This window comes from Macaca mulatta, chromosome 11, assembly GCF_049350105.2.
Source record: "Macaca mulatta isolate MMU2019108-1 chromosome 11, T2T-MMU8v2.0, whole genome shotgun sequence".
In the NCBI taxonomy this organism is placed as follows: Eukaryota; Metazoa; Chordata; class Mammalia; order Primates; family Cercopithecidae; genus Macaca; species Macaca mulatta.
In genome coordinates this window covers 139931987-139955285 of record NC_133416.1, presented here as the reverse complement: position 1 = coordinate 139955285, position 23299 = coordinate 139931987, and the positions used below count along the sequence as shown (strand labels likewise).

Here is a 23299-nt window from a genome sequence, read left to right as displayed (position 1 = left end):
TGAGGGGTGAAGCGTGTCCAGTCAGAGTAAGAGGTGGAATTTACCCCACAATTCGGAGGAGGTTTGACTTGGGGCTGCAGTGGCAGCCATCCTGGGAACCCAAGCGGGGCAGCGAGGGAGGTGCTGAGTGCAGTACAGCCCTCAGAGCAAAGGGGCCGCAACTTGGGCAGAGACAAAGTCCAAGTAACATGTGCCTTGATTGGACCACTCCTGAAGCCCTTATCCCAGAGCTTTCACCTGGGAGCTGATAAATGGTCCTCACTTCTTAATGTGGTGCTGGGCCTCAGGCCCGGATGGACATGGTGCTGTCTTGGAGGCTGCACGTCGCAGCCCCTCGTGGCATTCCTGGGCACAGGCCCAGCCCACAGCGCCATGTCAACATCAGCCCTGGCCCCCCAACAACCTGGAGAGCAACCATGTGAGGCCCTGGCCCTGTAAGCGGCTGCTGCAGGGGACTCAGTGCTGTTGGGCCAGGGGCCATCCTGCACATGGGTCCAGGGGGCAGGTTTCTAGTAAAGACCAGCAGGGCGTCATCTTTAGGTTACTCCAGCTCCCTCCCAGCCCTAATCCTGGGGACCCCAAAGACGGGGTGCTCACGCCTCCCATGTAGGACGCAGTGGGTTGTGTTCAGAGCTTCTGATCTCCACTGAGCTCTGGCATGAAAGCTAATGCCACTCCTCTAAACTAGAGAGGAAGACAGCCTGCCCCACGCCATGAAAACACAGCTTGTCAAAGTGTGTGCAGCAAGAGGTGGAAGGAAGCACACTGCCTCAAATGCCTGCACTGTGAGACGCTGAGGAATTAATATTCTCAACCTCCAGATCAAGCAAGAAGAGGCCAGAAAAGTGAGCAACACACAAGAAAACACAGAGAAGGCAACAAGGTCAAAGCTGCTCCTTTAAAAATACGGGTGAAATTGGTCAGGCGCAGGGGCTCACGCCTGTAATCCCAGCACTTTGGGAGGCCGAGACAGGAGGATCACTTGAGGTCAGGAGTTTGAGACTAGCTTGGCCAACATGGTGAAACCCCGTCTCTACTAAAAATACAAAAATGAGCCAGGTGTAGCGTCGCTTGCCTGTAATCCCAGCTACTTGGGAGGCTGAGGCAGGAGAATCACTTGAACCCGGGAGGTAGAGGTTGCAGTGAGCCAAGATCACACCACTGCACTCCAGCCTGGCGACAGAGCAAGACTTCGTCTCAAAATAAATAAACAAATAAATAAAAATAAAATAAAATACCGGTGAAATGGACGAACTTCTGGTGAGATTAATGAAGAAAAAAAGAGAAGATGGCACAGCCAAGCAATATGAAGAATTACCAGGGCCTGCGGAGTTCAGGCGTGACGGATGGACAGCTATGGAGCCTGCCCCAAATCAACTTACTAGAAACACTCGAGTTACTGAAACCAATTCAAGAAGAAACAGCTTGAGGAATACCACACCCAACGGGGAAAAACAATCAGTACCTGGAACCTGAGTGTGAGCCTGCCAAGCCTTGAAGGAAGTGATGGCTGGACCTCACAAGAGCTCTTCCAGACAACAGAAAAAAGGAAAGCTCCTTAACTCGCTGAAGAAGGCAAACAGCCCTCATGACAAAACCTGACAGATGCAGTACAGGAAGGGAAACTACAGGCCAGGCTTACTCAGGGAAACTCATGTGAAACAAAGCACTGGAAAAGTGGCTGCAGAAATGTATCAACCACATTTCTGTAAATGTAAAACCATCCACTCGTAGATACGACTTTCTACACAGAAAAGGTAAAGGAATTGACAGGCAAATGTCTTTGCATTCGTAAAAATTTAGCAAGATTGCTAGTTACAAAATCAAGAGATGGCACACGAATCTTCAAAACAGATATGCACTTGTTTTCTAGCAACAGCTAAAGAAATGTAACTTACAAATTCCAATCGTAATATTAGTAAAATATAAAGCATCTATGAATAATTCTACTAAGACCTAAATGAATGAGATACTCCATGATGAGGGATAGGAAAATGATACCAGAGACGACGTATGAATTCCTCTTAGGTTGATGTACACCTTTAACCCAATTCCAGTGAAAGCCGGAACCTAACAGGCAGATTGAAAGTTTATATGGGCCAGGCGCGGTGGCTCAAGCCTGTAATCCCAGCACTTTGGGAGGCCGAGACGGGCGGATCACAAGGTCAGGAGATCGAGACCATCCTGGCTAATATGGTGAAACCCCGTCTCTACTAAAAATACAAAAAAAAAAACTAGCCGGGCGAGGTGGTGGGCGCCTGTAGTCCCAGCTACTCGGGAGGCTGAGGCAGGAGAATGGCGTAAACCCGGGAGGCGGAGCTTGCAGTGAGCTGAGATCCGGCCACTGCACTCCAGCCTGGGCGACAAAGCGAGACTCCGTCTCAAAAAAAAAAAAAAAAAAAAAAAAAAAAAAGAAAGTTTATATGGAAGAGAAAAAAGAGCAACAAGGAATCATCCTGCCCCTGCCAGCCAGATATCAAGACCTGCCAAGGAGATGGAGGAGGAGGCAGCACTGGCCCCAAGGACGGAGGGGGCCCAGTCTTGCAGGACAAATGGCAGAGCATTGAGGGACAGCCACCGGGTGTCCAGAGGAGGGAAAGGGAGGCAGGAAAGGAGCAGGGTTGGTGGGGCGGGCAGTGTGGAGGGCCCAGAACTGGGCTCCACACTGAGCAGGTGTCCTGGGGGCTTGAGCCAGGCTGCGGACAGCCAGAAACTGCAGCCTGGACTTCTGCTTTCTGAGAAACCCAGACTACCGGGAAGCTCCATGGCCCAGAGGCCACCATGCTTGTGAAGCCAGCCTCAGGTGGCCGCTGGGCACACTCATCACCCTTGTGTGGACAGGGCTCTGCCCTCGCATGTCCACATGCAATGTGGCATCAAATGGTCACGAACGCGGAAGAGACTGAGCACGGTGAGGAGAGAGTGAGGGGGGCTGCAGCGGGGGTAGGGAGCTCTGAGGAAGGGACAGGCCTCAAGGACCTGGTGGCTGGGGAAGGTTCCAACAGCAGGACAAGTGGGCAACGCAGAGCCCATGTGTGTGCCTGTGCATGTATGTGTACGTGTGTGCCTGTGCATGTGCCTGTGTGCACGTGTGCCTGTGTGCACGTGTGCCTGTGCACGTACGTGTGCCTGTGCGTGTACGTGTACGTGTACGTGTGCCTGTGCATGTGCCTGTGTGCGTGTGTGCCTGTGCACGTACATGTGCTTGTGTATGTGTACGTGTGTGCCTGTGCCTGTGCCTGTGTGCGTGTGCCTGTGCACGTACGTGTGCCTGTGCGTGTACGTGTATGTGTGTGCCTGTGCATGTGCCTGTGTGCGTGTGTGCCTGTGCACGTACATGTGCTTGTGTATGTGTACGTGTGTGCCTGTGCCTGTGCCTGTGTGCGTGTGCCTGTGCACGTACGTGTGCCTGTGCGTGTACGTGTATGTGTGTGCCTGTGCATGTGCCTGTGTGCCTGTGCACGTATGTGTGCCTGTGCATGTACATGTGCCTGTGTGCATACGTGTGTGCCTGTGTCTGCCTGTGCGTGTATGTGTGTACGTGTACGTGTGTGCCTGTGCATGTGCCTGTGTGCGTGTGTGCCTGCACCTGTGTATGTACGTGTGTGCCTGTGCATGTACACGTGCCTGTGTGCGTATGTGTGTGCCTGTGCGTGTACGTGTGCCTGTACGTATGTGCCTGTGCGTGTACGTGTGTGCCTGTGCATATGCACGTATGTGTGCGCCTGTGCGTGTACATGTGCCTGTGCATGTGTGTATACGTGTGCCTGTGCGTGTACGTGTGTGTGTACATGCCTGTGCGTGTGCATGTAGCTGACCCTTGAACAATACGGGTTTGAAGTGTGCGGGTGGACTTGGACACAGATTTTCTTTCACCCCTGCCACCTGAGACAGCAAGACCAGTCCCTCCTCCTCCTCAGCCCCACTTAGCGTGAGGACAAGGATGAAGACCTTTAGGATGATCCACTTCCACGCAGTGAATAGCAAATATCTTTACTCTTCCCTATGATTTTTTTTTTTTTTTTTTTTGGTGACAGGGTCTTGCTCTGTTGCCCAGGCTGGTGAGCAGTGGCGCAATCATGGCTCACTGCAACCTTGACCTCCTGGGCTCAAGTAACCCTCCTGCCTCAGCCTCCTGAGTAGCTGGGACCACAGGTGCCCACCACGCCTGGCCATGATCTGTCTCATAATGTTTTCTTTTCTCTAGTGGATGTTACTGTAAGAATACAGTCCATCATACATGTAACACACAAAACAGGCGTTCAGCAAGTGTTCATGCCATCGTAAGGATTCCTGTCAACTGTAGGCTGAGTTAAGTTTTGGGGGAGTCAAAAGTTATACCTGGATTTTCAACTGTGTGGCGGGGAGTGACCCAGCCTCTCTGTGGTTCAAGGCTCAGCTGTATGTGGATGTGCATGCTTCACGTGTGTGCACATGCATGGATGTGTATGTGGAACTGTGTGGAACTGTGTATGTGTAGAAAGGCGTGTACTGCACAGGCTGAGACACCATCTTTGGAAAGGCCTCAGCCGGCCTCTGGGCGCCCAGACTGTGTCTATCCCACACTATGGTTGAGCTTCAAGCCCACTTTCCTCCCGGGGGCCTGGAATGTGGACTTGTGCCAGGCAGTGGTGCCCACGGACCAGCACCCCAGAGCCTGGGTGCCTCTGCGTGCCTGGAGGACACTTGCATGTGGTCACGTTGCATTGCCGGGGGAGGGGGTGACTTGGGGAAGGGCATGGCCTGGGGGAGCGGGTGACTCGGGGGAGGGCGTGACCCAGGGGAGGGGGTAACCCAGGAGAGCGGGTGACTCGGGGGAGGGGGTGACTTGGGGGAGCGGGTGACTCGGGGGAGGGGGTGACTTGGGGGAGGGGGTGACTTGGGGGAGCAGGTGACTCGGGGGAGGGCGTGACCCTGGGGAGCGGGTGACTTGGAGGAGGGCGTGACCCAGGGGAGGGGGTGACCAGGAGAGTGGGTGACTCGGGGGAGGGGGTGACTTGGGGGAGGGGGTGACTTGGGGGAGCGGGTGACTCCGAAGGGCAGGGAGGTCCTCGCTGCTCCCGGCAGACCCCAACCTGGGCTGTGCCACTGAGAACAATACAGGCCAAGTCCTGGGACCCTCCCTAGGAAACCACCACAGCTGGGCCGGTCCTGGGACCCCCGGAGCAGCCGTGCACATCAGGAAGGGGCACTGGGGTGTGGGCCCAGCCCGGCCTCAGGAGCAGCTTCCTGCTGTTCAGCGAGAGGCCAAACTCCTCCTGGGACAGCGGGCGCTGGGAGACAGAAGGGGGTAGCCTGGCGGGGGCCTGGGTCCCTGCCACTCCTTTGCCTCTGGTGGGGCCAGAACAGGGAGCCCCAGAGAGGAGGAGTGGCCAGGACCAGCTGCCTCAGAGCTGCGTGCGTGGGCTGAAGGCCCCCCAGGACACACTGGGCAGGACTTGGTCGGGAGGAAAGGTGAGGTGAGGGAGTTGCCAGGCTTTGACCTGAGTAAGTGGTGAGCATCAAAAAGCAAAAACTGGTACTGAGGTCCAGAGAACGTTCTCACTCCTGGCACAGGAAGGCAGGCTCGGCCGGGCAGGAGCAGGAGGTTTCCGTGTCCCCCACCCGGCCCCCGATTCCATCTCTCACCTGTGCTGGGGAAGAGGGGCCGGGCCAGGTCCTGTGGGTAGTGGAAGCCAGCAAACACGCCCGGGGCGGGGGGTCTGCCGAACAGGTCCAGCTTGGCACCCACCTCCAGCTTGTGGGGGTCCAGCTGCATCTCCTGGGAGGACAGAGCGTGTGAGGGCTGCCTGCCCGGCGACCAGCCCCGACCACAGGAAGCCCAGGCCTGGGGGGTCGCAGGGACTGGGTGTGAGTCAGTCCAGAAAGGAGAGCAGGTGGGATGAATTTCAAGGATGTATTCTCCAACTCAGAATGACAGAAATGTTACCGTGATCAGCAAAAAAGGTGAACGGGAGAGCTCACATACTCTGAACTGTGGTTATGTACTTAGCACATCTCAGCTGGTATGCTATGTGGTCATGGAAAACAACTTACTTTTTCTGTATTTAGATTCTTTTAAAAGTTAAGGCCAGGTGCGGTGGCTCACGGCTATAATCCCAGCACTTTGGGAGGCTGAGGCGGGCGGATCACGAGGTCAGGAGATCGAGACCATCCTGGCCAACACAGTGAAACTCCATCTCTACTAAAAATACAAAAAATTAGCCGGGCATGGTGGCAGGCACCTGTAGTCCCAGCTACCAGAAGGCTGAGGCAGGAGAATGGCGTGAACCCGGGAGGCAGAGCTTGCAGTGAGCCGAGATCCCACCAGTGCACTCCAGCCTGGGCGACAGAGCGAGACTCCGTCTCAAAGAAAAAAAAACAAAACACAGCATTCTCCTCTGAGTCTCGTCCTGCTGATACCTCTCCCAAAGGGCATTTAGGACACAACAATTTTTAAGAGCTGTGTGCGCAGGTCATGTGTGTCATCGAGAACAGCACAGGCACAGCAGAGGCACAGGGTCCCACGGGGTTGAGGCCACAGTCCCGCTGTCCTGGCCTCCCAGGACTCTATCCTGCCCCCACGGCTCCTAGCCTGATGGGTCCAGCACCAAGCTGCCCACAGGGCCCTCCTTCCTCAGCCTTCCCAGGTGCACATCAGTTGTGAGCGCCCAGGGTCCACCTAGGTCACTGCTGAAGACCGAGGAATACAGCAGGCACTCCATCGCTGCAGGGAGTGGGGGCAGGGCAGAGGACCCTAGAGGTACCCCAGTGACGTGGGGAACTGGTGCGGCACCCCGTGCCCCTGGTCTGCTCCCCATGACCCAGCCGGCACACCTCGCCAAGGGGAGGGCCTTGCAGCACCCGGGCACCCAGCACTGCCTTGTGGCCTCGCTGACCTGCTTAGAGTAAGAGCCCAGTGCCCAGACGAAGGGGGAGGTGGCTCATGCGTGAGGATCACACTCGTGCACATGCGTGTGAACATACCCGCCTCACGCCTGGCCTTCCAGGGCCCAACCAGGCTGGAGACAGGGGTCCACAAGCACCCCACACCAGCCCAAGTGGTCTCACCTTCATCTTCTGCTGGTGGCGATAGATCTGCCAGGCGATCTGCACGTGCACGGCACACCACCTCCCCGGCTTCTGAGACAGGACGGAAGCACTCAGCGGGGCTGGCATCACCCCCACCCATGTCTTCCGCAGACTCCTCCTATCACGGGCCCCCCGAGGCCACCCCGGAGGCACCAGAGTCTTCCCCTGCCACAGGCCTTCCCAACGCACACTCACCTTGACCACCGCCCGGTACGGGTCAGACACCTGTGGAGACAGGAAAGGAGTGTTAGGTCCAGGCCCCTCAGGAGGCCGAGTCCTGGGGGTGCAGGGGACACGGCCCCTTTGCTGTGGCCACCAGCCCACCCAGGGCCGGGCCGGGGCAGGCCATCACCGGGGTGGGGACGGGTGCCCACTGACACCTACCCCAGGCGCTTTCTGCAGGAGTGTGTGAACCGCACCAGCCCGGCGGGCCACCTCAATGGGGTTTGAAGTCTGAGGGGAGAAAGAGAGAGAGAACTTGTGTGTGCGTGGGGCAGCCCAGGCAGGAGGACACCTCAGGGCTTCCTGGGTCTGGCATGGGCCTGTGCCCTGCTTTGCCTTGCTGTGGGGCCCCACACGCTGTCACCCAGGGGCAGCCTGGCCTCCCTCGCAGGACCACCACACCTTTAGCCTGCCAGTTTCTGCAAAGGTGGGAAGAAGGTGCTCTTGCCAGAGAAGGTGGGTGACCCTCCCCGGGGAGCCACCTGCTGCCAGGGCCGAGTCAGCCCCACCTGGACGGGAGTGGTGCCAACCTAGTCTCCAGCCCAGGACGAGCTGCTGTGAGCCTGGATGGGCCAAGGGAAGATGGTCGTTTCCCACTAGGGATGCCAGGGAAAGAGAGGTCCCAAAGCAAAGACTGGCCGTCACACCACACTCCTTTCCTGCCCAGACTGGCTCAACTACCCCTTCCCTCTGGGCTCCCGCCCTGCCCAGGAGCAGCTGTGCTCAGGGTGACGCCGGGACAGATTCCTTCCCTCCCAGACTCAGGGCCTCAGTGTCCTGGCTGTCTGGGCTCAGGGCAGTGCCCCCAAGAGTCCCAGTCTGGGGGTCCCTGCTCGACATCTGCGGGTGAACCACATGCATCCCCTCTTCTCCATTCCTCCGAATTCCTCAACCACGGGGTCTGGGGGCCCAAGACCCTCTGGTGCCTGGGGGTGCCTGGTCCTGGGAAACACTATCTGCCTATCCACGGGAGGGTGGTGCCCCAGGTGAGCCCAGGTGTGCGCGCTGGGGCCTTCAGGGCAGCTGTGGGCAATGAGTTGGGGGCTGCAGGGTCCTATGAGGTCAAGGGCTTGACAGCTACTGGGGATGGCCCAGGCCCCGTCTTCAGAACCCAAGGCCCACAGGTGAGGAGGCTTCAGGACTGAGGTGTGTGCCACTCCGTGGAGGGTGGGGTTACAGCACAAGGCCGGGGACAGTGAGGAGGGTTCCCTCTCCCCTGGCTGAGGTGGCACACAACCTCCTGCTGCCCAGGTCCCCCGAGGTGCGGACGGTCCCATAAGGCCCAGGTCCCCTGCGGTGTGGATGGTCCCATAAGGCCTGGGTCCCCTGTGGTGTGGGCGGCCCCGTAAGGCCTGGGTTCCCTGCGGTGTGGACGGCCCTGTGAGAACCAAGTTCCTTGTGGTGTGGACAGCCGGTGAGGCTGCCGTCCACACTGGGGCCTCCTGCCAAGGACTGGAACGTTCTCCATCGAGGCTTCCACAGTGTGCCCTCTGCACGGTCCCACCACCTCCCAGGGCTGCCCCCAGGTCAGACCCCCTGCCCCTCCCACGGTGGCCACACACAGACCACAGGGCCACCCACCCTAGCCAGGGCTGCTCATGCCAGCACCCAGATGACGACAAGTACAAGGGAGGGAAGTGGTCGTGGTTGTGGGCACAGAGTTTGGCGAGGTTGTCATGCACTCCCTCCAAAATCCCCCCACCCACTGTGTCTGCCCCACCTGCTGGGGCAGCGGTACCTTGGGCTGAAAAGCACCCTGCAGGGACCCGAAGGGGCCGGGGTGTGGGAGCAGGCTGGGCAGTCCCGGGATGGCAGGAGGGAAGGACGGGAAGAACTGTAAGAGAAGGAGAGCGGATGGAGTGGGAGGCCCAAGTCCCCACCTCACCCTCTGCCTGTAACCAGGAGGTGGGACCAACGCAGCAGGGGCAAGGCCAGGCGAGGTACGGCCCCATCCACCCACAGCCCCACCTGCCCGCCCGCAGCCAGGGCCTGCGTGCACAGCGACACGCACCGGGCCCCTTGGGGACACTCACACTCACGCTGGAATGTCGGAAGTAGGGGCTGTCCAGCTTGGGCGCGTACTTGTCAAACTGGAAGGGAAGGAGGAGAAGGTGAGGCCCCGCACACACGACACCCTCGCTGGGCCCCGGCCCCCGCCCACCTGGCCGGGCTGGGCAGTGACAGGACGGCGCTGTGCTTCCCCAGGCTGGTGGCTGCGGCCAGCCGTCCCAGGTTTCTCTAGAGCGCCAGCCCCACGGCTCTGAACTCAGTCTCAGGCCACGGTGGCCCCTCCATTCTAAGGCTCCCCTTGCATGGGGTGGGAACTTGGGTCACTCGGGCAGTCTGTGTGCCTGGCTGAGGCCTAGGGCATGAAGCCCTGGCTGCTGGGCCACGCTGGGGACACACCCGGTAACTGACAAACTGGCCAGTTTCCAAAAAAAAACTCGAGAGTGGATGAAACTCGAGCCCCCAGCAGCTCCCTGCTGAGACTAGGCCTCCGGGTCGGGGCACATGGGAGGCACCCTGAGTCCTGGTCCCTGTGTCCCTCAGGCCTGTCTGGGCCTCCAGCCCTGGCACTGGGATCTAGTGCGGGTGTGAGGGTGTCCCATGCACGTGGGCACGGGATGCCTGCCTAAGTCCAGGAACACGGCCCAGGGTGGGGACCTCATGGCACAGCTTGGGGTGGGGACACCAGAGGGCACGCTGGGGACCGGACAGACGGACGGATGACAGAGAGGTGCCGCCGGCCCCCCACCTCCTCCTGGGCTGGTGTGCGTGCGAGCGTGTGTCTGCGTGTGCCTGCTGCGTGTCCCTGCCCCACACCCGCCCCCGCCCCCTGCCAGCACGCGAGCCTACGCACCGGCGGGGGTGCGGCGGGCGGCGTCGGGGGCAGCCCTGCGGGGAAGGGGGCGAATGTGTGTTGGTGCTGGTGTGTGTGTTGGTGCGTGTGCTGGTGTGTGTGCTGGTGCTGATGGAACTCCGCCCGCAGCAGAGCCCCCGGGCCCAGGGAGGCGCCAGGCCGCTCGGCGCTCTGCACCAGAAACCGCGTGTTCAGCTCTTGCCTGAGCAGCTCGTGATCTACAAGAGAAAAAGAGAGAGAGACAGAGAGGCACGTTGGCCGCGGGCTCCCGGTGGGGCGAGGCAGATAGTCACCTGGCACTCCCGGGGTCGGCAGGCCAAGCCGGGGTGGCCGCTCGCCACGTGCGGGCCCAGGGGTGCAGGTAAGAGAGGAGCCTGTGACCAAGTACCAATCAGAATCCCCGAATGAGGCTGGCAATACATGATTGGCTGGCTGAATGAGACCGACAGGCTGGCATCTAGAGGCAAGAGAGAACACGGTGAGCCCCTCCCCAGGAGCCAGGGTCCAGCCACCCCCAGGCCAGCGTCCTGGTCCCATCCCGGGACACACGGTCATCCCCAGCCTGGGCCAGGCTGACTCGGAGCCTGAGGAAGCGCCTGGGGGCCGAGGGAGGAAGCCTTCGCGGTTGGGGTTCCATTGGGATGGCGCCTGCTTGATGTGCGGTCCCCTCCTCCCAGGGCTCAGGACCCAGCAGGCTGCGGGGGAGGCCTGGCCCCAGCAGGGGAGGCCCGTGGGCCTGTCTCAACGTGAACACGTCTGTACGTGTGCGCACATGTGTCCTGCCTGTCCCCGCACGCAGACACGGCCCGTGGCCCAGCAGGGACCCCTGGGGAAAGGCACACCTGGAGGGACCATTCAGAGGTGCCCAGGATCCGCGGAGCCCGCAGCAGGTGGGGGGCCCGGCTGTGCGCCCCTCCCCGGTGGCTGTGTCCCCACACCCCCTACCCCTGCCCTGGGTGAGATCGCGGCTGAGACACCTACCGGCCGGGTGTCCTGGGAGGACCAGGCTGCTGGCCGGCAGCGCCGGGGGCGGGGGCAGTGTTGGGGGCGCGGCAAACATGGCCGCGTGGAGCTGGTGCTGCGCCTGGGACCGGAGCGCCAGGTGTGAGGTAGACAGGTGGGGGCCCGGCCCGTGAGGCGACAGCGACACGTGCTTCCCCAGGCCCAGGGGGGCGCTGCTGCTCCTGCTGCGGGACACGGGGCTCAGTGCCTGCCAGCCCGGCCCCTGCAGAGCCCCCCAACCTGAGCCGCACGGGCCCCGCCCCCGCGGGACCCCACCTGAGGCCGTGCAGGCCGTTGGCTGCCGCCTGGCCGTGGCCCGCGAAGGCGCCCAGGGATGCAGGCACGTGTGTCGGGAGCAGGCCGCGGGGCTGCGGGGGTGGCGGCTGCGGGGGTGGCGGCTGCGGGGTGTGGCGGGGCGGGGCAGGGGGCTCCTTCTTCACCAGGGGGCTGGCGCGGGAGCCGGGCGGGGGCCCCGGGCAGGGCGCGGCGTGGGGCGCGGGGCTGGCCGCGGGCAGGAAGCTCTCGGCGCTGAGCTCACGGCTGCGCTCCAGGCCTGACACCTTGGGCACCGCCCCGGCCTTGGCCTCCGACTTCTCAAGCGCTGGGCCTGCAGAGAGAGGGTGGCTGCGTTCAGACCAGCAGGGCCTCGTCCCTGCCCCTCCGGTGGCCCAGAGAGCCCTGGAAGATCCCGGTGCCCAGGCCACGTCTGGTCTCCTGCTGTGCCCCCATTTCAGATGAGGCAGTCACGGAGGCCACGCAGCCAGCTGGATCTCACCGAGGCTCCAGGCCCCGCCCAGCGGAGGGAGCTGGCTTGGGAGCCTGGGCCTGGGTTGGGGGTCGGGGTGGGTAGCCCACCTGCCCGAAAGTGCATGCAGGGACAGGACAGGACCTGCAGGAGTCAGTCCCTGGGCAGGGGCTGCTATGACCTCATTTAACAGACAAAACCAAGATACATCAAGGACTTGGCCCAAGAGGGGAGCTGGATTTGAATGCAGGAGCTAGGACCTGTGTGCCTATGCCTCATGTTCACCGCCCCTGGATGTGCCCCCAGCCCAGGGCATGGGTCCATCCCACCCCAGCAGCAGCGCCCACAGCTGGTGCCCACCTTTTCTTTCTGGAACCCCCTCGTGGAAGGCTTGACCACTTCCCGGAAACTTGGGCAGGGACTGGGTGGGAGGCTGCCCCCCCCGTGACTGCCCGTCACCCGCCACCCTTCTGCCCACCTAGGCATGTCCCCCGCAGGTCCTGTGGGCCCATTTGAGCCTCTGGGGCCTGCCTCCCCACCCCCGCATACCCCAAACCCTCCTTTTGAGGCCCCTTCAGGCAGGTCTCAGATCAAGTCCCCAGGAGCCAGGAGAGGGCAGTGTCCATGCAGCGGAGCTCCTGTTGCCTGGGCTCAGGAGCTGTCACAGTCAGGGGGCTCAGGAGCTGTCACAGTCAGGGGGCCAGGAGCTGTCACAGTCAGGGGGCCAGTTTCGCAGAAGCAAAACCAGGTTCCAAATGCGACATGCCTCCTGTTCACGTCCCTGGCAGACCCTGCTTCCTTCCTGAGGCCTTGGGATGGTGGAGCCATGGCCCATGGGGACAGCTGCAGCCACCCCTGCCCATGTGACCATGGAGCCTGGTCTGTTGGGGCCTCAGGGAGCTCCTCCCAGGCAAAAACAGGCAGCAGGAAGCAGCCCCATCTTCACTCTTCATCTGGGGTCAGGCCTTCCACAGCAGCCACCACCCAATGACCGCAGAGAGGCTGTGCAGAGGACACAGGAGAGAGGGAGCCCACGGCACTGTCTCCACCAGTTTTCCCAGCCCCCCGGGTCAGCCCCACCGGACCTCTCCTCCTCTCTCCATCTCCGAGCCAGCCCTGCACACAGTAAGAGCCGTGATCACGATGGAAAGAGGCTTAGGCTGCAGGCCTCCTGTGCCCTTCTAGCACCTCCAGCCCTCACTGGCACATTGTCCGTCCAGATGCAGCAGCAGCAGCGGCAGCGAGCTGAGTATTCAGCAGCCCTGCGTGACACTCTGTCTGCGAAGCCACCTGCCTCTCCTGTTGGGGCCCGTCCCATGCACACCCCTTCCAACACCACTCCATCTGCACCTGCTCTGCTGAGATGCTCTGATGTGAACAGGCTTCCAACTTGAAGGCAGGTGAAGGCCATGACTGCTACAGGGCAGTAGGGCCCATCCCTGCCGGTGTTGGCAGGGCCTGTCCTGTCTAATCACATCCAGGTGAAGCTGTCCCAGCAAAAGGGCAGTTCCAGCTGGAAACCCAGAGAGGTGGGAGCCGAGACCCCATGGTCCTGCCAGAGATGCTGCCCGCCTAGGCCCTGGCGTGGGAATCCCAGGATCCCAGCACCAAGGAGGCCTTAAGAAGACACTGGGGCTACCCCCTCTGGAGAGGGTTGCTGGACCGTAGACACCCCGCCCCACAGCTCATGGCCACAGGGTACGACGGCCTGGCCTGGAAACACTATCCAGGCCCCTCTACTGCACCACAGGGCCTCGCAGGCTGCAAAGCCAGGGACGTGAGTCTGAGTCCTGTTTCTCTTTCACTCGGCAGCCACAGGTGCTTGTGATGCCTGTGGCGGGGGGGCCTCCAGTGCCAGCTGGTCCCAAGTATCTGACCCCACGAGCCTGGGGAGGGCCTGAGAGCAGGCATTCCTAACGGTTCCACCTTGGGAGCTGCTGCTGAGAGCGGAGCCCAGGCCCTGCCTACGGCTCAGTGGCTTCCTCTACTCTCCCCTGCTCCTGGGGGCTTCCCAGCAATCCCAGCACCCTAGTTCGACCCAGTTCTGCACCCCAGGCCCCTAGGCCATCTCTCCCCAGACTTCAGGGGGATGTCCTGCCACCAAGACGCAGGGCGCACCATGTGCCTTCAGAGGCCCAGGAGCTGAGCTGAGGGGGACCCACTTACCTTTATCGGTTCCTGGGGCAAAGAGCTTCTCGGAGCCCACGGATGCCTGGAGAGAGAGAAGGGGGTCAGGGGCAGTCAGGTGGTTCTCATCCTCGTGGACCCTGCGCCCGATGCCCACACACAAGTCTGGGTGGGTTTCCAGCAGAGCCAGGCAGGATGTGCCCTTGTGGATGCCCCATGTATGAGGTGAACATGCTTAGTCCTGAGCTCCACACGTGTGCACATGTGCTCACACCGGCGGCACACGGGCCCCTCTCTGCTCAGAGCAGCAGGCTTCCTAGAGGGGGTCTGAGTGAAGACGGGGTTTGAGGGGGGATCGGGAACCAAGGCTGCTGCTGGCGTGCCCTGGGGGAGCACTGGCATTTGGCAAATCTGCATCCCTCCCAGGAGAACCAGCACCAGGAGCTGTGTGGACCCCCACCTGTCAGGCCGGAGGTGGATGATGGAGAACCCCAGGACACACGTCCTGTTCCCAACCACGGCCCAGCACAGGCGCCTTGGCAAAAGTGAGAGAACCAGGATACCGACCAGGCTGGACATCTGGGTCCACAAGGCCATAGGACACCTCGCTATGCTCCCGAGCTGGCTGAGCTCCAGGCCTGGTGCCCAGCGCCCACAGGACACTGCGCTATGTGCCTGGGGCCATTTGAGCTCCCAGCACCCACAGGACACTGTGCTCTGTGCCTGGGGCCGGCCGAGCTCCCAGCACCCACAGAACACCGCGCTACGTGCTGGGGGCCGGCCAAGCTCCCAGCACCCGTGGACACCACACTATGCTTCCAGGCTGGCCGAGCTCCAGGCCTGGTGCCCAGTGTTGCTGAGAGGCAGCTGAGTGTCCTGGGCCATGTGGGGGAGCCTCTCAGAGGGTCAATCACAGAAATTGCGCAGCCCCACTCCTCCATCTCTTCCAGAGAAACTCACCCAACCACCCGCCACAAGCGGGTGGCGAGAGCGTGGGCCTGTCAGGGCGAGAGCATGAGCCTGTAGCCACTGATAGGGAGGGGTGGATGGAGGGTCCCACGCTCTGGGGGACTTCACAGCAGTTTTCAGGAATGAGCTTGGTTAAGAATGACCTTAAACAGATATTTCCCCCCTAGTTTCTTCTTGTTTTTGTTTTGATTAGACAGCTTCATTGAGTTGTGGACTGAACATTTCTGTACACCTGGGATTCACACGTTGAATTCACCCCCCAGGTGATGGGATCAGGAGGTGGAGGGTGATGAGGTCATGAGGTATTGAGTGTGGATGGAGCCTCACGAACGGGATCCGTGCCTTATAAAGGGCCCCAGAGAGCAGCCTAGCCCCTTCCACCACGCCAGGACGCAGCGAGAAGGCACCCTCTGTGAACCAGGAAACCCTCACAGGGACTCTACCATGCCTTGACCTACTTGCGGCCTCCAGCACTGTGAGCTGTGCATGTCTGCTGTGGACAAGGCACCTGCTGGGGTACTGGGCCAGAGCAGCCCGCATGGACTAAAGACCTGAGATGTAATTCACATACCATCCAACTCACCGTCTAACGCTTACAATTCACTGGCGTTTAGTATGTTCACGGTGATGCACCTGTCACCACGGTCAATTACAGAACGTCGTCATCACCCCAGAAAGAAACCCTGATCCATAACTGTCACCCCAACCCTGGGAAACCACAAATCTTTCTGTCCCTGCAGAGCTGTTCTTTCTGAACTTCCATGTGAACGCCGTCAGGCGACACGGACCTGCTGTGATTGGCTTCTCTCACTGCGTGGCTTTTGATGTTCACACACACTGCAGTGTGTACCCTGGAGAGATCGGGGACACTGTGTGTGTGGGGGAAGCAACTGCAAAGAAGTGTTATGTGGCATCCGGACAATGTGCCTGTGCTTGGGCACGTACACACACTCGGGCATATACACACACTCGGGTACATGTACATGGGCACACTCGGGTACGGGTACATGGGCACATTCTCAGGTATGTGTACATGGGCACTCTCAGGTATGTGTACGTGGGCACTCAGGTACGTGTACGTGGGCACACTCGGGTACGTGTACGTGGGCACTCGGGTACGTGTACGTGGGCACTCTTGGGTACGTGTACATGGGCACATTCTCGGGTACGTGTACGTGGGCACTCGGGTACGTGTACGTGGGCACTCGGGTACGTGTACGTGGGCGCTCTCGGGTACGTGTACGTGGGCGATCTCGGGTACGTGTACGTGGGCGCTCTCGGGTACGTGTACGTGGGCACACTCGGGTACGTGTACGTGGGTGCTCTCGGGTACGTGTACGTGGGCACACGGGTATGTGTATGTGGGCACATTCTCGGGTACGTGTACATGGGCACTCGGGTACGTGTACGTGAGCACACTCGGGTACGTGTAGGTGGGCACTCGGGTACGTGTATGTGGGCACTCTCGAGTACGTGTACATGAGCACACTCGGGTACGTGTAGGTGGGCGCTCTCGGGTACATGTAGGTGGGTGCTCTCGGGTACGTGTATGTGGGCGCTCTCAGGTACGTGAACGTGAGCACTCTCGGGTATGTGTACGTGGGCACACTCACTCTTGGACTCTCGGATACATGTATGTGGGCACTCTCGGGTACGTGTACGTGGGTGCTCTCGGGTACGTGTACGTGGGCACTCTCTTGGGTACGTGTACGTGGGCGCTCTCTTGGATACGTGTACGTGGGCGCTCTCGGGTATGTGTACGTGGGTGCTCTCGGGTACGTGTACGTGGGCACACTCGGGTATGTGTATATGGGCACATTCTTGGGTACGTGTACATGGGCACTCAGGTACGTGTACGTGAGCACACTTGGGTACGTGTAGGTGGGCGCTCTCGGGTACATGTAGGTGGGCACTCGGGTACGTGTACGTGGGCACTCTTGGGTACGTGTATGTGAGCACACTTGGGTACGTGTAGGTGGGCGCTCTCGGGTACATGTAGGTGGGTGCTCTCGGGTACGTGTATGTGGGCGCTCTCAGGTACGTGAACGTGAGCACTCTCGGGTATGTGTACGTGGGCACACTCACTCTTGGACTCTCGGATACATGTACGTGGGCACTCTCGGGTACGTGTACATGGGCACACTCTCGGGTACATGTACATGGGCACTCTCGGGTACGTGTACGTGGGCGCTCTCGGGTACGTGTACATGGGCACACTCACTCTCGGGTACGTGTACGTGGGCGCTCTCGGGTACGCGTACGTGGGTGCTCTTGGGTACGTGTACATGGGCACACTCTCGGGTACGTGTACATGGGCGCTCTCGGGTACGCGTATGTGAGCACTCTCTCGGGTATGTGTACGTGGGCGCTCTCGGGTACGTGTACATGGGTGCTCTTGGGTACCTGTACATGGGCACACTCGGGTACGTGTACGTGGGCACTCTCGGGTACATGTACATGGGCACACGGGTACGTGTACGTGGGTGCTCTCGGGTACATGTACGGGGGCACACTCTCGGGTACGTGTACGTGGGTGCTCTCGGGTACATGTACGGGGGCACACTCACTCTCGGGTACGTGTACGTGGGTGCTCTCGGGTACATGTACGGGGGCACACTCACTCTCGGGTACGTGTACGTGGGCACTCTTGGGTACGTGTACATGGGCACACTCGGGTACGTGTACGTGGGCACTCTCGGGTACATGTACATGGGCACACGGGTACGTGTACGTGGGTGCTCTCGGGTACATGTACGGGGGCACACTCACTCGGGTACGTGTACGTGGGTGCTCTCGGGTACATGTACGTGGGCGCTCTTGGGTACGTGTACGTGGGCACACTCTCGGGTACATGTACATGGGCGCTCTCGGGTACGTGTACGTGGGCACACTCTCGGGTACGTGTACATGAGCACTCTCAGGTACGTGTACGTGGGCACACACTCTCGGGTATGTGTACGTGGGCGCTCTCGGGTATGTGTACGTGGGCACTCTCAGGTACGTGTACGTGGGCGCACTCGGGTACGTGTGTAGCTGGGTGGCAGTGTGTGCATAGATGTTTGTGTCCATGAGCATCACGTGTGTACACAGGTGCGCGAGTGTCGACGTCCATGTTGGTGAAACTGTAGAACAGGTTTCGAGCTCGTGTCCACCAGGAGAGAGCAGTCCCCTCTTGGGATGGTTGGGGTGGGGGGCACAAGAGACTCGGCTTAAACTCTCATATTTTAAGTTTTTAGGAAGGAGACTGCTTTCTGGTAATACTTGTGTAGCTGAAATGTAATAGTGACAAAGGTAACAAAATAAACGGCTTCGCTACCAGGGAGGGGCCAGCCAGGCTTGCCGAGCAAGCACGGCTGTGAGAGACCAGGGCGTGGGGAGCATCTGACTCGGAGGCTGGGTGCTGGGAGACAGGGGCTCCATGCTTGTCTGTCCCCCAATCTGTAACATGATCTGTGACTCTTAGGGCTAAAACAATAAAAAGGGATTTAGGAAGCCGGCTGGTGAAAAGTGCACAAGACCCACAGCTCTCTAACTTGCTAAAATCTGGGAGGGCAGCCAGACGCGGTGGCTCACACCTGTAATCCCAGCACTTTGGAAGGCCGAGGCGGGCAGTTCACGAGGTCAGGAGATCGAGACCATCCCGGTTAACATGGTGAAACCCCATCTCTACTAAAAATACAAAAAACTAGCTGGGTCCCAGCTACTTGGGAGGCTGAGGCAGGAGAATGGCGTGAACCCAGGAGGCGGAGCTTGCAGTGAGCCGAGATTGCGCCACTGCACTCCAGCCTAGGTGACAGAGCGAAACTCCATCTCAAAAGAAAAAAAAAAAACCTTGGAGGGCGAGGGCAGGGGCCCTCCCAGAGCCAGGAAGCTCGCCAGGGCGTGAGCCAGCCCAGAGGGGCACTGGGTGTTGGGAAGAGGCCTGCTGTCCCCGTGCCACAGCGCACGTTTCCCATCACCCCCATCAAAATCCCAAGCAGGGATCTGGAACACATGCATTACTAGGTCCTTACTACGGGAGCTGCTTCCCCTGAATCCCGCACGACCCAGCCAAGGGAGCTGCGCTGCTGTCCAGGGAGGAGAGGAGGTGGCTCAGGGTCCACTGGGGCCTGACGTGGGGCTTGGGTGAAGCCAGGCCCAGCTGCCCAGAGGGCAGGGACACCCGTGTCCAGCAACTAGCAGACGGGTCAACGGTGAGCGTGTGGCGAGACAGTGCCTGCCTCAGCCACACATGCACATGGAGGAGCTGTTGACACACGCTCCGTGAGCCTCAGAAACATCACAGGAGCTAAAGCCAGACCACAAAGAGCACACAGCCGTGTGACCGTGAGTGCAGCCCAAGCCACAACAGCCGGAGGGGTGCTGGGGGTGGACAGGAGCTCGGGGGTTCAGGGGAGACCGTGGTGGGTGTAAAGTTGTAGGTATATGTCAAAAAGAAAACCGCACACTGAAAATAGCTTCATTTACCGCAGAAATAAATAGGTGCATTTTACCACCAGTAAATGACAGCACTGGAAACCAACGAAACGACGCGACACGATGCCGGGATGGACGGACAGATGGACGGAGATCCAAGAGTGGGATGAGAACCCCCAAAGTTCCCACGGATGCCGGGACGGACGGAGAACCACAGAGCAGAATGAGGAGCCCCAGATGTGGTGCAGGCTGTGGGGGCCAGGCGTGGGCTGCAGGCTGTGGGGACCAGGCGTGGGCTGCAGGCTGTGGGGACCAGGCGTGGGGTGCAGGCTGTGGGGACCAGGCGTGGGCTGCAGGCTGTGGGGACCAGGCGTGGGGTGCAGGCTGTGGGGGCCAGGCGTGGGGTGCAGGCTGTGGGGGCCAGGCGTGGGGTGCACGCTGCAGGCTGTGGGGGCCAGGCGTGGGGTGCAGGCTGTGGGGGCCAGGCGTGGGGTGCAGGCTGTGGGGGCCAGGCGTGGCGTAGGTCCTTCAGAGCAAGCTCCTGTTTCACCCCCTTCTCGAAATAATTCCAGACAGATCACAGACATAAAAGTGAAAAACCATCAAATGTATCAGAGAAAACCAGGTGTGGATTCCACCTTCTTGCTGGAATGGGAAGCCCTTCCTAGTCATATTGCAAGAGCCCAAACCACAGAGAAGACCAGTGGGTCCATGCCTGTGAGATGGCAAGAGCCGAACAGGGCCTGCCACACCCACACGCGCCCAAAAGGCCCTTGCACAGGAGGAAGGTGGGCCCCTTGGAAGGGGGCAGTGGTTGGGCCCCGCATGTGCATGTGTTAAAGGGCTGCGGTACAGCTGGTGTGAGGGGACGCGGAGCTCCTGGCACTGACGCTACATGGTCTACTCGCCCTGTGCAGTTCCTGGTGGGGCTGAGGGGTTCATCCACCTGCTGAGGGCCGGCAGTGGCGGGGGTCCTGCAGCCCAGCCTCCCGCTGGGTGAAACACCAACTCCGTGTCCAATGTCCCCAGCCACCAACCCCCAGGCAGTGATGTAGAATGTGCTTCTGAGACGAGGGGGCCGCTGCTCAGACCCAGCTCAACCATGCAGCGGCTGGGTCAGATGGAAGCTAGGAGATCCTGGCACCCCATGCAGGGACCCTCCCAGCCCCGGCCCAGGGCCCCGATGACCCTCTCCCTTCCCCAGCCTTGCAGCCACCACCCCTCGAATCCTGGCTTATTACAAAGAAAGAAGGACAGGAACCTCTCACCCCTGGGAAGTCGGGGACCCGGAGGTTGGGGCGTGTGCCTTTCTCCCCTCTGCTCACCTCAACACCATCCCCCAGAAGTGTGGCTCCCATGGGGTCTGCCTCCACCTCCCTGCCCCATCCAGCCACTGCTGGTGACCCAGCCTGCGCAGTGACCATCCAGCATCAGAAACGGGAAGGACTCCGAGAGAAAGAGGAGGAACAGTGAAGGGGTCTGCGCAGGTGGGCAGGGAGGAGTCCAGACCAGCTTTTGGGCCTCCAGGGGGCTCGGGGCTCCCCAGAAAGAGCTTGTCACTTCCTTGGCCGTGCCCATCCCCCAGCAGTGACAGCACCAAGCGCTCCCTTGGGCCAGGCCCCCAAATCTGGGCCCCTCACACAGCAAGGATGGGGATGATGCACCCCAGTGCTGCTCCACGCCAGCCAGAAACCAGGCACTGAACGCCCAGGCCTGCCACAGCCCCCTGGGGTCTCGCCTGGGCCTGCACCATCCTCCTGGGAGGCCTTCCGGACACTCATCTGAGGGGCTGCCCCGTCTCTGGCACCCACACGGGCCCTCTTCTTGGCTGGCGTCTGGGTTTGAGCGGCCTCTTCACCAGGTGGCCCACCTGTTAACTGCCCCCTCTGCGGGTGGGGCAGCAGGCCCCACCACGCTGCCAGGACTCTCCAGGGGCCAGAAAGGAGGTGGGTGCTGAGGCCTCCCAAGTGGGCAGAGGGAGGAAAAGCCAGCTCAGCCTGCAGTGTGACGGCCAACCCAAAAGGGAGACACCAAAGCACAGCCTCCAAAGCCGGCCCTCGTCTCTAGGGTAACCACAGGTTGGAGCCCTGGCTGGGGCTCTGCTGCTGTCCCCCCTCACTGGGACTCAAACACTCTAGTGGGTTCCACTCCACGTCCCAGGCTCGAGCACAAGCTCCCCAAGGCCACAAGGGGGCGCCCCAGACACCAGCAAAGCCAAGAGGGCTGCAGGGGAGGGGAGGGTCCTCCGCACCGGCCGCGCGACTGGGGCCATCCAGCACCCACTCTGGTCACACCACAGTGGGCCCTACACTTAGCAGACAAGTTTGCTCGGGGAAGTTGAGAATGGGTGCTCCAGGGGTCCTCGGCCCTAGGAGAGGCCCCAGAACGCAGCTGGCCTCCACCTCACAGTGAGAACCTGGACACCTGGCCAGGTGCAGCCACGCCCATTCTGGAGGGCTGAGAGCAGACCCGGGGCCGGCCCTCTGGGGGCCTGGCCCAGGCTCCAGCCCCTTCCTAGACCACACAGGAGCTGCACCTTGTGGGGCTCGTTCTCCCACGCGGTCCCTCAGCTCTTTCCCTTCTAGGACAGGGCTTCCGGCGCTGGCCAGCTGACCTAACGGGAGTAGGGGGGCAGCCCCAGGGGCCACCAGACCCGCGTTAACTTCCCAGCCATGATCTCCAGGAACGTGACCCAGGCGCGAGCAGCCGCCTTCGCCTCCTATCTCGGCGCTGAGCCCGCGTGGGGTGGAGGGAAGGGGGTCACTCCAGCCCGGGATACAGGTGGGACCACTCCGGGCCCGAAGGCTCAGGGTCCCTGCGGAGAGGCAGAGGGGACGCCCGGGCGAGCCTCAGCCCCCGCGAGGTGCACAATCCCGGTGGCGGGCGGAGGTCAGGGCGCGCTTTGTCTGCTAGGACCCGACCCGCGGAGCAGCCTCGGCCAGACACGCGGCGCAGCCTGGGCTAGCCGCGCCCCGCCCCAGACAAAGAACTCCAACTCGGGGCAGGTGAGCGCGGCACCGGGAACCCGGGTGGCCGATTCCGCACCGGGGCGCAGACAAAGGCGCGCGCCCCCCACAACGCTCGGCCCCGCCTACACCGCCGGATCCCAGGTGCCCGACCCGGGCCTGGGACCCTCGGCCGCGCCGCACCCCTGTCCGCCGGCCGCCACGTGCGCCCCCGGGAGGACGCGGTCTCCGCGCTCGGCTCCGGGAGAGGCGGGGTGGGCAGAAGGCCCGGGGATCTCGGGCGTCCCGCTCTTCTGGGGGCGGTCTCTCCCTCTCCCCTGTCCCCCAAAGTCCCGATCCCTCTCCGGAGTCCGCAGCGCGCACTCACCTCGCCGGCGCCCCAGGCGATCGCCACTAGTCCCGGGGCCGGAACCGGGGTGCATGGAAGCGGGCGTGGAGGGCGGGCCCCGGGTGGCCCCGGCCCGTCCAGGCGACCCCTCTCCCCGCGTGCCCTGCTCAGCCGGAGCTCGGGCCGGGGACGCGCATGTCCGCCGCGCCGGCTCTGCGCGCTCTGGGCGGCACTCGGTGCGCTCTCGGCCCCCGGGCGGACGTCGGGCGCGGCGCGGGACCCGAGGCGGCGGGCGCGGAGCTGGGCGCGCGGGAGGCGGGAGCGCGGGCGGGGCGGGGGCGGGGCGCGGGCAGACCCGACTAATCCAGCCCCGAGGCGCCGATCTACCCGCGCCCGCCGCCGGCCCGGGGTCCGAACGCGCTGCCTCCGATCGCGGCCACCCGGGGAAGCGCGCGCAGCGCCGGCCGCACTAAGCGCTGTGTGGGCGCCGCTCCTCCGGTCCTCACAACAAAAAGTTGTGGACAGCTGCCACTCCGCTCCCAGAAGGGGAAACTGAGTCTGAAGGGGCGACAGCCAGGCGCGGTGGCGGGCGC

At 61.5% G+C, this 23299-nt stretch overlaps 1 protein-coding gene and 1 long non-coding RNA gene across 34 annotated transcripts in view; both read right to left on the bottom strand.

Moving 5' to 3' along the window:
- Window positions 1-23299, bottom strand: part of FBRSL1 (fibrosin like 1) — a 96922-nt gene that overhangs the window by 2878 nt on the left and 70745 nt on the right. For 6 of the 33 annotated variants that reach the window (XM_028830217.2, XM_028830227.2, XM_028830221.2 and 3 more), the window contains 11 exons: window positions 14067-14112; window positions 11432-11762; window positions 11135-11340; window positions 10542-10610; window positions 10154-10371; window positions 9327-9383; window positions 9032-9127; window positions 7456-7524; window positions 7267-7296; window positions 7051-7122; window positions 5629-5761 (listed from right to left, as the gene is read on the bottom strand). In XM_028830217.2, coding sequence (XP_028686050.2) covers window positions 5629-5761; window positions 7051-7122; window positions 7267-7296; window positions 7456-7524; window positions 9032-9127; window positions 9327-9383; window positions 10154-10371; window positions 10542-10610; window positions 11135-11340; window positions 11432-11762; window positions 14067-14112 — 1327 coding nt within the window. Of the gene's footprint in view, window positions 1-5628; window positions 5762-7050; window positions 7123-7266; window positions 7297-7455; window positions 7525-9031; window positions 9128-9326; window positions 9384-10153; window positions 10372-10446; window positions 10611-11134; window positions 11341-11431; window positions 11763-14066; window positions 14113-23299 lie in introns of all 33 variants that reach the window. The other 27 variants (XM_028830218.2, XM_077955885.1, XM_077955895.1 and 24 more) reach the window with 13 other exon arrangements.
- LOC144333218 (uncharacterized) lies at window positions 6-5622 on the bottom strand. Its single transcript, XR_013401709.1, has 3 exons — window positions 3254-5622; window positions 3172-3187; window positions 6-3079 (listed from the first exon to the last, which is right to left on the bottom strand). It is a non-coding gene; the product is annotated as an uncharacterized LOC144333218 (long non-coding RNA).